The 13,409-nt window shown below is 38.7% G+C and overlaps 1 protein-coding gene across 1 annotated transcript in view; it reads right to left on the reverse strand.

Moving 5' to 3' along the window:
* The window catches only part of LOC104499018 (EF-hand domain-containing family member C2-like), a gene marked incomplete at its 3' end in the record, with an annotated part of 22,259 nt that extends 8,856 nt beyond the window's left edge, over positions 1–13,403 (reverse strand). The window contains exons 1-3 of the mRNA XM_010142468.1: positions 13,225–13,403; positions 8,887–9,037; positions 1,585–1,808 (exon numbers count right to left, since the gene is read on the reverse strand). Coding sequence (XP_010140770.1) covers positions 1,585–1,808; positions 8,887–9,037; positions 13,225–13,356 — 507 coding nt within the window. The remainder of the gene's footprint in view (positions 1–1,584; positions 1,809–8,886; positions 9,038–13,224) is intronic.
* Between the last annotated feature and the right edge of the window lie 6 nt (positions 13,404–13,409).

Consider the following 13,409-nt stretch of genomic DNA (forward strand, 5'->3'; position numbering starts at 1 on the left):
ATGCTAAGAGGCAGGTATTTACCATCCCAGTAACATCTTTCCTCCTTCCTGACCCTTGAACGTGCAATGAGCAACCAAATACAGCCACCGGAGCCAGATAACATCATCATCCATGGAGTATCATCTCCAACAATCCAGAAATATGAATCTATCGCTACATTTTTCATTGGTCTTACTTTCTTTCTCATTGCATTCCTTACTTCCCTCTGTACTTTCATTTTCTGGATATCTATTAGGAGTCTGGAGCAAACTGATTCTATTTTCCACAAAGCAGTCCAGAGCAATCCACCCTTATTAAATGAAAAAAGTATGTTCCACAAATTAGTCTCAAGAAAGTGAGAGCATAAAAAAGGCAGAATTTGCTAGCCAAGTTTTCTGTAATTTCTCAACAACTGAGGATATTTAGATATCCTCAGGATGTTAATAATTAACAGCATGTGTTAATACACACCCGTTAACTTACAAGGCCTGAGTAAGGGAAAAATAAAACATGGCCAGCCCAAGTCACCATCATGCAAAACCACGAAGTGTATTGCAAACACCACTTTTCACTGAGGAACTGCAAAAGGCCTGAAAGCATGAACAAAGTGAAACCAACATGTTGGCCTGAGAGTGCCTCAGAGACAAGGAAATAGTCCTACACATCTCAGTCACAATGACCTTCCAATTTTGCTGCTGAGAGCTGCAGCAGTTTTCTCCATAGGAGGAGTAAGTTGAATGCAACAGACACATGGAATATTTGTTGCTTTTGGAGGACTAAGCTGGATCTGTCACAAAAAGCTGCATATTGTGGGCCAACAGTCTTAACAGAATCAGGTCAAGGGAAAACATACCATGCCATCTGCACTCATATTAATCAAGAAAAACAGAGCTGAAAGTAAGTATCATTATTCCCTACAGAAAACATCACTCCCACTACTGTTTCCAGAGGAAAAAACCTCAAATCCTGCAGAGGGAAATCCACATAACATCTAGGAGCTCAGTGAGATTTTTGGAGGTATGTGTATGTGTCCCCATGTACTCAAAAAAGAAGAAACTGTCTTCAAATAAAACCTTACATCTGCAGTGCTGTGTTCCGTGGCAGAAGAATTTGCTTTACCCATGCAAACAGCTATTAATAACATGTGAGGTAGAGATGAAAGATGACATATGAATAGACCAGGTGAGTCTGCAGGAAGCCAGGAATGTGCTTGAACCACAATTCCAATTAGATCTTCCTTTGAACACTTTGAAAGTGTTTATTATCATTGAACTAGCTCAAGCAAATCATAAATAGAACATATAATAGGGCCATTTTTTTTCTTTTCAGTTCAATCCTGAAAGGCTTATTTTACTTCACCGATTAGTTTTGTTGTTTCAAAACGTGTGTGAACACATCAGGAGAAAATCATTTACATTTGGGACTTCACTATGTTAGTACAATGAGCCATACAATAAAAGTTTTAAAAGCAAGTTTTCCCTTGGGATTTATTATGTTGAAATAGCTACTTCCTATTGGCTATTAGAGAAATATCTTATATAATGCCTATTACTAATAGCAATGGCACTTCTATTATAATTTTCACTATTACTGCCGTATCTGACCTTTTGTCGTTGTTTGGTGTATGGGTCATCTGGATGAACTGCAGGAGCATTTAATCTAACTCCCGTCTTCCTCAGGAAATTTTTTGTAAACTGGTCACAATCTATAATCTTATATTTTCGGGCATAAAGGATTACTTCTGTGTTGATATTGAAATGATCTATGGTATAGAACTGATCTTCCTGAGGCGGTGGAAGTGGAATCCGATGTCGTCGAACAATAGTTCCTGTAGAAGAATAAATTCACAGAATAAGCATCCTTTGCTCTAAGGATCACTTCACAGACTTGCTGACTTTCTATGCTGATAGGACCAAATCAGATGAAGCCATATGGGAAAAATAAAATTATCCTTCATTCAGCAAAAGAACTATTAGGTAAGAGGATAATTGTTATTAACAACAATACTTCATACCGTTCGTCTTCTGGAACCTCAAGTTCTAGTATTTGACTGAAGTTAATACAGAAAATTACCACCTTCTGAAGCAAACAAGAAACCACTGGAATAAATTCCCATTTGTTGGTGCAAACATAACAGGTTAGTATTTTTCAAAGTATTTTGTCTCATGATGAAAAGAGATGTATCTTTCACTTTTTTTTTTAAAGCAACAGGCATCTCCAGTACTCATTAGTGTAATTGATTTTTCTTAAAACAAAACAAAAACAAACCACAGAAAGTTGTGCAAAAAACATGTGGTGGGTTTGTATAGGAGGGACAAGATTTGTCTGTACCCTCTGCTGGGTGAGAAGATCCTTCTGAAATAAGCTTAGAGGAAACTGCCCTACCAAAGAAAAAAGTGTGACTAATCAAGCATGGAAGGTGCATTCAACTGAGCTTCCTTAAGGAGCCCAGTGTAAGCAGAGACAACAGACATGAGCTGGGCTTACTGCTGGGCTGCAGGAAAGAATCATCTCAAAAACAGAGACCCAGGAACTCATAAGCCATAGTCTAACAGGAACACTATCCAAAAGAAAAAGAAAGTGAAGGATGGGGGAGGAAAAGAAAAAAGAGAGACATTTTAACTTTGTTAAAGAAAGTATACACATTTCCTTATTCACAGTCTTTAAATGAAAGGATTGTTATCCTGAAAGCATCGTATTTGTTTACATTTACCACATTAAAAGAGAAGTAATCTGCTATTGGTCTATCAGCTGAAAACTCACTAATACTTTGATGAATTGAGTAATGCTTCAAACGTACTCACTGATGATGATTAAGAGACTGCAGCATCTCTCATACGAGAAAAAGTTGAGAGAGCTGTTCAGCCTGGAACAGAGATGGCTTGAGTTGGGGGAAAACCGACCACAGAGAAAGTTTTACAACATCTATATCTCAATATAGGTGTGTGAAAAAGAATAAAAAGATGATCCAGTCTTCAGCCTCAGGCTCTTTGCTGTGCTTACCAGCGCAGACACTGTAACACCAGCTTTATAGTGTGGATACCTACTGGCTAAGACCAGACAGCAACCACCAACCCATATTATTATCATAATTCCTTGCCACCATAGGTTCCCAGCAACTTTAAAATTACAATAATTATAAAAGGTGCAACTTTAAGAGAAGTACAGTAAACACACAAAAATTCCAAAGCTGAAAATAGTTCCAGTACTAACCTACTACTACAGTAATAGTTTATTAGACCCAATTATCTAAAAGGTCTGTCTCATTATCTCTTGCTACAAAGCTGGATCTCTTTCCAGTGCCCTTCAGCTGTGCATCTGGTAGTGTTTCCCACTGAGTCCCGTTTGAAGATTTTCCAGCACTGCTGTTTTGTTTTGGAGGTAGGTGGGGGTGGAGGGGGCCTGGGAAGAGAGAGGATAAAGAGAGGCAGAGGAGGAGGGAGAAAGATATCTCTGTGTGGTTTCATTTGGTGTTAGAAAGGCCTTATTCCTAAATTGGTCCATGGAAATTCTTTATTGTTCCCTTTATTTCCCTAAGGAATAATCTGTGTGAAGTACCTTCCCTTACTACATTATCAGAGTTGTTTGTTAAACTCTAACTCCTACAAAGAAAACATACCTTTAATTTTTCAGGGGAATAAAGTAATAAAACAGATTTACTTTATGTTCCCATTAAAATAATTATTTAAGATCTGTTCAGCACCCTGATGTTTCACATGTACCAAATCCAACATTCTGGTTTTTGACCTTTGACTGTAAAATAAATGTGAACCTCTATCCGCTTAAACATACTTATACACATATTTAGGATGCATCCTCATGGAAATATTAGTTATAAACCGTAGTAATTAGCACATTTTAACATAATGCAAAACTGCATCACATTACCATTGACAAAACCACATACTTTAAAATATATTACCTGATCTTGGTACCCTTGGGTGACTCCTACAACAATCAACAGATAATGTGCTAAATCAGAACAGTCCTCTGCATAAGTGCAAATCATATTTTGGTGAAAATATAATGATTGACATTTTACTAATATGAGATGTTTTCTGAGGGCGCATTCACCTCAGAACTGGTGAATAAGCTTTCAGCTAGTTTCTCACATCACTTTTCAAAGTATAATACACATGCCCATTGTGTTCTGAGGGATAAGACTTCCTTTCCTAATGGAAAATGTTTTGCATATCTGTAGCAATCTGTTGCTTTTATTAGGTATCACTCTGCCTGATCTACACATATAGAGGATACATTTTATACTGTGAAATTTGAAAATTAAACAAAACCTGATCAGCTGAGGTTAGGTCAGCATTTTTTTAATTGTTCTTCCTTCTGGAAAATAATTACATTTCTGCTTCTAGAAATGTGCTGTAAGTTGTTACAGGAGGATCTGGGCACGTGCAACACTCTGGCTGCTCAACATGGATGGTTATTCTTGATGTTTCTTTTGCCAGTTTATTGAGCAGGGTACCCTACTGCTGTTGTAAAGAGAGTTGGGGTACTGCTTTTCTCTGACACTGGTGGTGGCATAGAGTTCCCACACTGTAATTTGTAGCATATGTTCTTTTCTCTCAGGACTTCTGATTACTTGGCAACTACAGCAGCAGCTTAAGGACAACTTAATAGTAGTGAAGGCTTTTTGACTATAGGGCAGCTCACGGAGCTGGGCAGCAAATGATTTGGTCTCTGCTGCTACGCTACTCTGCGGAATAAATAAAGTGGTATCAGGAATTTCCTCAGCACAGCTTTCTGACTCCCTCTGCACTATTCTAGAGTGCATTAGAGAAAGGAGAGGAATGGGTAACACCTGGAGTTTGTGCACTCTTTGACTGCTTGCAACAGAAAGGAGAAAAAACAACCACTATTGTTCCCGCAGCACAATAAACAAGGGGGCTTCTTACATTCACTTATTCACCTATCTCAGAACACAGGTCATGATATGGCTACCATCAAACATGACAAAATCACTATTATTTCAAGGCCTCAGAGGAGGTCTAAAACTCTTAGATAATTGGTTATATTGGAGGAACTGACTGCAACTTCACTTTCCCGCTTGTACTTTTGTCTTCAGCCAGCCGGCCTTGGGAACGCAGCCAGCAGGCAGCTCCACACTCTTTTTCAGCTGGCTGACCTTGGGGAAACCAGCCAGCTGCTCCACTCCGCTCTGGCTTGCAGGGCCTGGATTGCACTGGAAGCTACAGTCAAGCCCATGGGATATAAGTGACCTTTTGATAAGACAGTATCAGCCAGCCACAGTTCTGTTAACTGGGAATTAGATCTACAAAACACTTGCACTGCCATATCTAGCCAGGCTCTCCATGGAAGAATTTATTTTTATATGGGAAGAATAATTAGCATTCTGGCTCTGGAAGACCATAATGGGGTTTGTTATGTGGCTGAGTTTACTGCCCTTCTCTTCACTCTGTACTCCCTTATCTTTATTTACTTCTTGTGCACTGTGAACGTCCTGGTATTTTTTCCTTTGATTCTGGTTTCTCAAGTTCAGGTTGGCCTCTGAATTCCTTTGTGTTTTGCAATGAATTTCTATGTTTGTATAGATTTCTTTTAATGATTCTAATATTTTCCAAAGTTCAAACTATAGCAAGGCAGCTTCCAAAATTAAACAAAGTTTAATTTTCAGTTATTTAGTAGCAACCTTATCTGCCCAAGTTCATGTCCAAGTACAGCAGTCAATTCCATAAAGCCTTTTATAAAGTTACTGAAATTCATTTCCCACAGACTATTTACTTTGTCATGGTGAGATTTTGATCAATGGTAAAAGCACATTTTCTGGCTACTTTTTTCCCCAAAGTCAGTTTGGTTTAGTTTTGTAAAATTATAATTGAAGTTAGAAATTCTTCTAATTTCTTTGACAGCTGTTCCTTCACCAAATTTTCCTGCAGTCCGTAAGCCTCTCAAAATTTTTTCTGCAAAGACATGAGTACTACTCACAGTGGAGAGTACAGTGGGAAACTAATACATTTCTCTGATCCCCCCATGACCAGGGACACACTGCGGCATAATCCCATGGCCTCAAGGCACTAACAAGGCAAGTGAAGAAGATCTACCTTCGATCTGCCCCACCACTTGCCTTTGACCTACCCCAACACTGATATATTGCACTCTTCAAGAAGCCTCCTGAGAACAGCCATTTCAGCTGTCTCTTTTACATCTTTTCCGCCAAAAAAACATCCAAGTTAAGGTGACCACCACCTTCTGCCTTCAGCAGTTCAATTCCACCTTTTCCATCACTGCTTTTGCTGTTTCTCCTTTACACAACCCCTTTCCTGCCACTGCAGCCCTCCAATTGTTCACATAGTCCGAGCCAATCCTGCTCCTGATGTTTCCACACTCCTTTCCTCACCCACATCCCCATGCCTGTGCTCTTTTGTTCAGTGCAGTTTGCCTTTGAACAATCCAAGTTCCCCTACAGTTGAACTCTCCTCTACAAACCTCTAGCATTTTAATCAACTGAATTATTGTATTTCAGCAGACACGCAGGGGACAGCATTATGTTAGAGAACCTGAACTTCACTTCAGTTCCTTATCCTGTTACAATCTTTTCTGCATGACCATGGGCAAGATTTTTGTTCCTTTGTGCTTCCGTTTACCAGCTTCACTATGCAGACAGTTAGACTTAGGCGGTTCTCACACTTACAAATTCCCAGTCAGGTCAGGGAATTGGAAAAATATCAGAGATATATAATTATAATAGAAGAGACAATGGGCCCATTTTTGATTGAAGTAGCAGTTAATGGGTTTAGGATTTCTTTTTAAGAAACACCGGTTTTGCAGTGTTCAACAGCATATTGTATATATTCAACAGCAAACATTTAGTGCTTTAACACAACAACTTTGTGGTTGTTCTTCATTTACGGAGTGGGAAGTCAATGCCCAAGCACATGGGAGTGAAGAATTCTCCGATAGGCATTTCCACCACCTTTTTCCCTCCACATAACACCAAACTGTAGGATAATAAGAATATTTATATAGAAATTCATGATAAAATATAGGCCCCAGATCTTCTCACCAATTGTGAAGCCTAAACACATCCCAATCCTCAGCCCTTTCACTCTACAGTATCTCTTCCTTCCTAAACACAATCAATACATAAAGCTTATCAGCCCAGATACCAGCAACAAATAAATTAAGTGCACTTTTGAGATCCTGGATCATTCCTTTTTAATCCACCAGTTTAATATGTTGTGTATACACATTTATCCCACACAAAGTACTCATACAAAGTTGTAGAGGCCTTCAAAACATCCTCGCATGGAAGACTGAGAGAATTCTTGTTTCGCTCTAATACTATTCAGTTAATTTTTGATCCCGCACCAAAGGTGATTCCAACAACCATTAACACAAGATACTTCCTGTCACCAGAGGAACTTGATTAGACTGCCAGAAGCATCAGGCCTGAAGGGGCAGCCTGCACATCCCCTACTACAAAGACACTGAAAATATCTCATTCCTGTAGCTAGATTCAAAGGAGTCCGCTTTGAATATGCTTTACCTAACGAATCTAGCTTCCACCTTCCCTGTTAAAGACGTTGCCGCTGCCTCTCAGGTTAACTGTAATCCCTTTGTTGATAGTCATTTGTTCTAAACCACAAAACTGACAAACAGCCAGTCCCACTCCTGTGACACACAAGTCAAGGAAAACCTAAATCCAATGATGTCTCCCACCTTGTGCATATGAGTGCAGGGAGCGGATAAGTAACTTGTAAGTTCCCAGGAGAAGAGCTCCAATATGCTTTTCTTCCGTTCTTGAGAAAGCACTTGCCGAGATAAGAGTAAGATGTGATTTCTCTGAATTCAAAATCAGTTTCTGCTGAAGACTTAACAAGATTTCTGACAAGAAGAACTACTAAACACAGGGATAGCAAGGCCTGAAGTACTGGTTTACGAAAAGAATCGCAGGGAATTTTATCCCTGGTCTAACAGTAATGATGCACGCAATACCTTTAAATATTATTTTACTCTTGTAAACAGAGAAATTGATAGGATCTCCTCATCTTGGAAAAGAACACAGTAGTTAAATGGTTAACTTATTTTTGAAAATTGTTGTGCTAAGATCTACCAGAATATACAAAGTATCTTTGGGGATTGGGAGGTGCGGTCATCCCAAGATACATATCCCAAAACATCCTGCTTATCTGGACTATCCTTGAAAACTTTTTTAATTCTGGCAGTAACCCATGAACCCAAGAAGCAGCAGCTGTGTTCCCCTTCTGCAACAGGATGTTGACCACTAGATCACATTTTTGTAATGTAAACCGAGTCCACTAATACTCCAGTAAATCAGCTCAGTAAATGCTCCTGCAAAAGTCCTGAGGTTGGCCCAAGGGCAGTGATGTGACACTGAGGCAAGACAGCTTCTTAACTTTGAGGTGTCAAGGAAACATTACTGTGCCAATGGGAGTTTAATACTGAAAGAACCAACAGCCAAAGGCACAAAAGGCGTCTCCTTCAGTAACAGCAAAGATACTGCAGCAGCTAATGATGACAGCAGAGCTGTCACCAGAGAACTTACTGTCAGTGCCAAGATGGGAGGAGTCAGGTTCAGGGGTGGAGATCTAGAACACAAATGGCTACAGCAGAAGTGACACATCACTGACAAAAGACTACTGTCATATGATGTCAAACAACTATATTAGAGAAAAAGTTGTATGTTTGAGTATTGGTGGGGGGGATTCTGCCTTACAAAACCTACATCTTCAGAAACTAAGACGATAAAAAAATTCACATAATGATCCAGTTCAAGAAAAGGCAATTATGGCTCTTCACTTACATCCCATTTTATCTATAAAAAGTCACATTATGTATCCTTTGGAATGGACAAAGACTGTACTGAAGAAAAATATAAAGGAAGAAAAAAGGATGCTATTAAAAATAGATACCTTGAATTATGCCACTATTTTTCACTTGGGGTTCAATCACTTGAATTGTATCATCTTCAAGATAGAAGTATATTTTACAATGTCTGATTCTATATAGCTCTTGGATTTTGTCAGGCACTTCTTCCTCAAAATAGGCATCAAAACACAATACCTATTAAAAACAACAAATAAGTATAAAGCAGGAAATTCTCCAATGCTTTTGCAAAATATGTCAATAAAATAAACTTGATTATAAGTAGCTAAATGTATGGATTTCAGGAGGTAGATTTATTTCTCTGAAATGTAAGAACAGAAATACACATTAAATCACATAAATTTAAAATTCTTTGCTTGGCATTTTTATTACCACAACATCTAAGCAGAGATGGAACTCTAAAGTAAAGAAATAAATCAAATATAAAACTATCAGCAGGCTGCTTGGAAAATCTTCTCAACAAAGCACTTTCAATAATACAATGAGCTACCTAGGTCCTGAAGCAAATTTTAGACTGCTATTCAATGAATTGCTGGAAAATAAAGTGCATTATGACAGTAATGGCTATACCATTGAGCTAAGTGGAAAGGAGATTTCTTTTAAGCAGATTCTGCAAGCTGTCTGATGAATGGTACCGAAGATTATCAGAGAGAAATGACATTTTTCAGGGGTTGTTTAGAGTTGCGCAATATTGGCATTTCAAAACTTACCTGGTTCTGCAATTCAGTGAGTGGGGAAATCTCAGAGAGTATACTGACTGGTGGTCATGGCCTCTTGCAGCAGCAATAATGCAAGGAGAAAAAGCTTCATAGGTAAGGTGCTCAGTGATTCACTACAGTGGCCTTTAGGTCTGGAGATCCCAGCTCAAATTCAGCAAACTATTATGCAAGTTTTGCACTTCTTGGTTTAGTTTATGGTCATTAGTCACCAAGACCAACTTTAAGGGAACATGTAAGAATTATCTACTTAGTAGTTTACTGTCTACCAGGATGCTGTTTTAAGTATGCGCAGGAAGGTAAGTATGTGCATCCTGCTCCCTCAACATGTTTGGGTCAAATCAGTGCTAAATCATACTTAATTTTTCACAATTACTCTTTGAATTAATGCAATTATCTTTATACTTGATTCATTAAACAAACTGAAACATTGAGAAAAAAGACAACTTAGCTGTTCCCTATATTTCAATGAGTCCCTGGCAAACCATGGCTTGAAAATGTTTGCATTCTAGTAAGCTGGCTGAGATCCTATACGACAGAACAGACCAGTTAACAGTTTGTATTCCTTCAGCACATGCCCTTAAGAACCTCAAAGTACTTCCATGAATACTAATGACAGAGATTTTAAAACACCCTAACACAAACACAATCTCTTTTTCTGGGCAGAGAGAGCTAGCAGCTTGCTCAGGAGCACACAATAACAGTCACCCTGTGTCCTAGTCAGACTTCTCAACAGGCCACCCTCCCTTCTTTCAGCCAGGTTAAGTGCAAGATGAGGAAAACTCTGATTCCACAAACTATTTCAAAGGCTAAGAACCCACTGAATTTCAACATGCATCAAAAAATATGACAGAAACATTTTTGACATAAACTCTTCTGCACTGTGACCCAGCACCATTAGAGAAATAAAACGTAATTTATAATCAAATGACCTAACTCTTATCTGTTAAACCCGATGGCATCAGATCATCACACAAAAGAATCTAGACACTATCAGTTACGGGTTTTTTTAAGTAGTACAGCATGTAAGTTTCTACTTAACCTACAGACAAAATAGTTGAAAATAAATAAAAAATAATTCTTATAATTTTAAACTATGGATTTCACTGTTTCATGTACCAAACAAACAAAAGAAAAGGGTAAAACATCTGACATACAACAGAGCCAACACAAATGACTGTATTATCCTTTAGCATCTCTTCTTCCTTCCATTTGTCTAAATACTGGTGTACAGAGCCGTTACTGGTGACCAAGGTATCCTCCCTGGCCTCCAGCTACTGTTCTGTGTAAATCTCTTGAATACACCAGGGACTATGGTACATCTTGTGGTTTAGCTGTCATGGAGCTAAATTTTATTCCTTGCCCAGCTGCTGCTAAGCCATGCAACCACTGGAAACTTCCTTCAGTGCTGTACCCTCTTCTCCCTATTCTGCTAGTCCCATTAGACTATAGTTGTTTGATAAATGTATTGTTCACATGCCCTATTTGATTACTAGTTGTTCTTAATTTTGTCTCATGAGACACCAGCCAGGCAAAATCGTCTGATTGCACTGTATTTCTTTCTTTCCCTGAGCATACACCTATGTCTTGGTTTATTCCATCTGAGAAGTTTCTGCAAGTTCTTTTGCACTTAAACTTTATTCTCTTTATACCCTTATTACCATGCTAGTGTATGACTAAAATATATGCAGCAGCCAAGTGCAACTTTGCAAATCAAAACAGATGATTCAAGAAAGGTGAGGAGAGGAAGTAACAAAAAAGATGCCTTACTTTTCATCTTAAAGCAAAGTTAAGTTTAAAAATACTTGAAATGTAATTCTTCCTAACTCATGTCTCATCTGTAGTACATTGCTGTCTGCAATATTCCCATCCCACTCATTAAAAAATTAAATGTTACCTACGATAACCAAGAGTAACAAATATTGAATAAACTCTGTGGCACTTTGTAAAGTTGGCACAAGGTTTCCCTGGCACCTGTGATAGTCGAACCATAAACATTGTTTCAAGCCCTTGGCCTTGAGTGTTTACTTAATCAAGGATGAAATTAAATGTTCAGCTGTTTCCTATTAAGCAGATGCAATCACAAAAACTATTTCTCAACCTACTTAATAATGAAGTTTTATACCTGTCCTTCCTCCAACTACTACGGTACTGCTGAAAGTTAGAAATCAAAGAAAATGTAAGAAAGCAGACTACATTTACTCACACCATTTTTCATGTACTCCACTCTGCTGCGTCACAAACTGCAGCACCAGAGGCCATACTTGCGTTCTAGGACCTTAACTGGGCAAGCTAAATCAGTTGGGTAGAACCCTTTAACAGTCTGCAATTAATACAAACACGTGAGCCCTCCAGAGGCCAATTCCGAACCTGCAACCTCCTATCCTGCATTGCCCTGCGGAGGAAAACGCTGATTAGAGAAGGGGGGAAGGTCAAAAGGCGAGCTAGCTCATCTCACCAGCCAAGTTCCAAGCCTGCTGCTCAGTGGCAGATCCCCTCTACCTCCTACCTAACTCTTTGATTTCACAAACTTGGGTGCAGGTCCTGCTAACTTACACACGGCCCTGAGAAGTCAACGCACACCTCCCCGTTGAAAGAAGGGTACAGATAAAGCAAGCGCAGGACTGGCTGAAGCCTTAATTCTTTGCACATTCGACCAATGCATACTTGAGCACGTTGCTGAACGCTGTATGAGCAACGCTAGGGTTTTCACAGGTAATGCTAACCAAAGTCACGTGTATTGGTTCAAGCCTTACATTTTCTTGTAGTAGTTCTGGTCTGCCAAAGAGATGAATGTGTAATTGTTCTGCAATTACCTGCATGGCTTTTCTTTTAAAGCAAAAATTATCACATTAGCCATTCTTCCCAATATTTAAATTCTGCAATCATTTAGTCATGCAACATTTCTGTGATCTGCTGAATGACTTCTTTTTCTGGATCATTTTCCTCCTCTGATTGTAGGCTTTTTGCTTTAGAAATAAAACATCACTAAGTAGAATTTAAATTTAAACATGGAAAGTAATGACAGTGTGCTACAGAATTCGTATCATCACACATTACAGTTCTTTGATAACACTCTGACTTTAAAGGTGTCACTACACACTTGCAAAATAAAAAAAATTTAAATTCCTGTGTCCATAATGGACAAAATCTGTTCATGTATTACACATGAACAGATCACACAAAAGTCAGCAGGACTTTGAGCAAGCACAGACAACGGCATAACTGAATCCTCAACCTGTAGCACTGCACTGAGTGTAATAGTTCCCAAGTTCTCATGCACATTTTCTCCTGGACTGGGGCCTACCTTACATTCATTCTTACCAGGTTGCCAAATAATTCCTTCACTGTCACCATTTTCACTAAAAGGAAATATATGAATCAATCCCTTATTTTTATTACATCCTGTAGGAGATGTAACCCAATACAGAGATATTTTTATATGTTGTGGTATGGCATGATATATGTTTATATTAATTGTCCAATATACCAAAATATGATGGAAAAATAGATGTTACCACTCTTTTTGTCTATCTAGGAACTTTTTTTGCATGCGCAAAATAATCTTCTGAAATACCCAAATTTCACCTTTTTACCATTTTTGTCATATTGTAGCTATTCATAAAAATCATACAGATTTCTACATACCTGCTTGTCAAATGCTACCCAAGCAGGAGCATCACTTCCCATCCCTTCAGGAAACACACTGTATTTAGGTTTCAGCTTCTGACCACGTAACGGTTCACCTCCTATTCCAGGTTTATCTTCTCCAACCAGCATAGCAACATTATTGCAGTAACCCCAGTGCTGTGACCTGTGGAACTTTTCTTTCC

The sequence above is a fragment of the Buceros rhinoceros genome, unplaced genomic scaffold (assembly GCF_000710305.1).
Source record: "Buceros rhinoceros silvestris isolate BGI_N320 unplaced genomic scaffold, ASM71030v1 scaffold22808, whole genome shotgun sequence".
NCBI lineage: Eukaryota > Metazoa > Chordata > Aves > Bucerotiformes > Bucerotidae > Buceros > Buceros rhinoceros.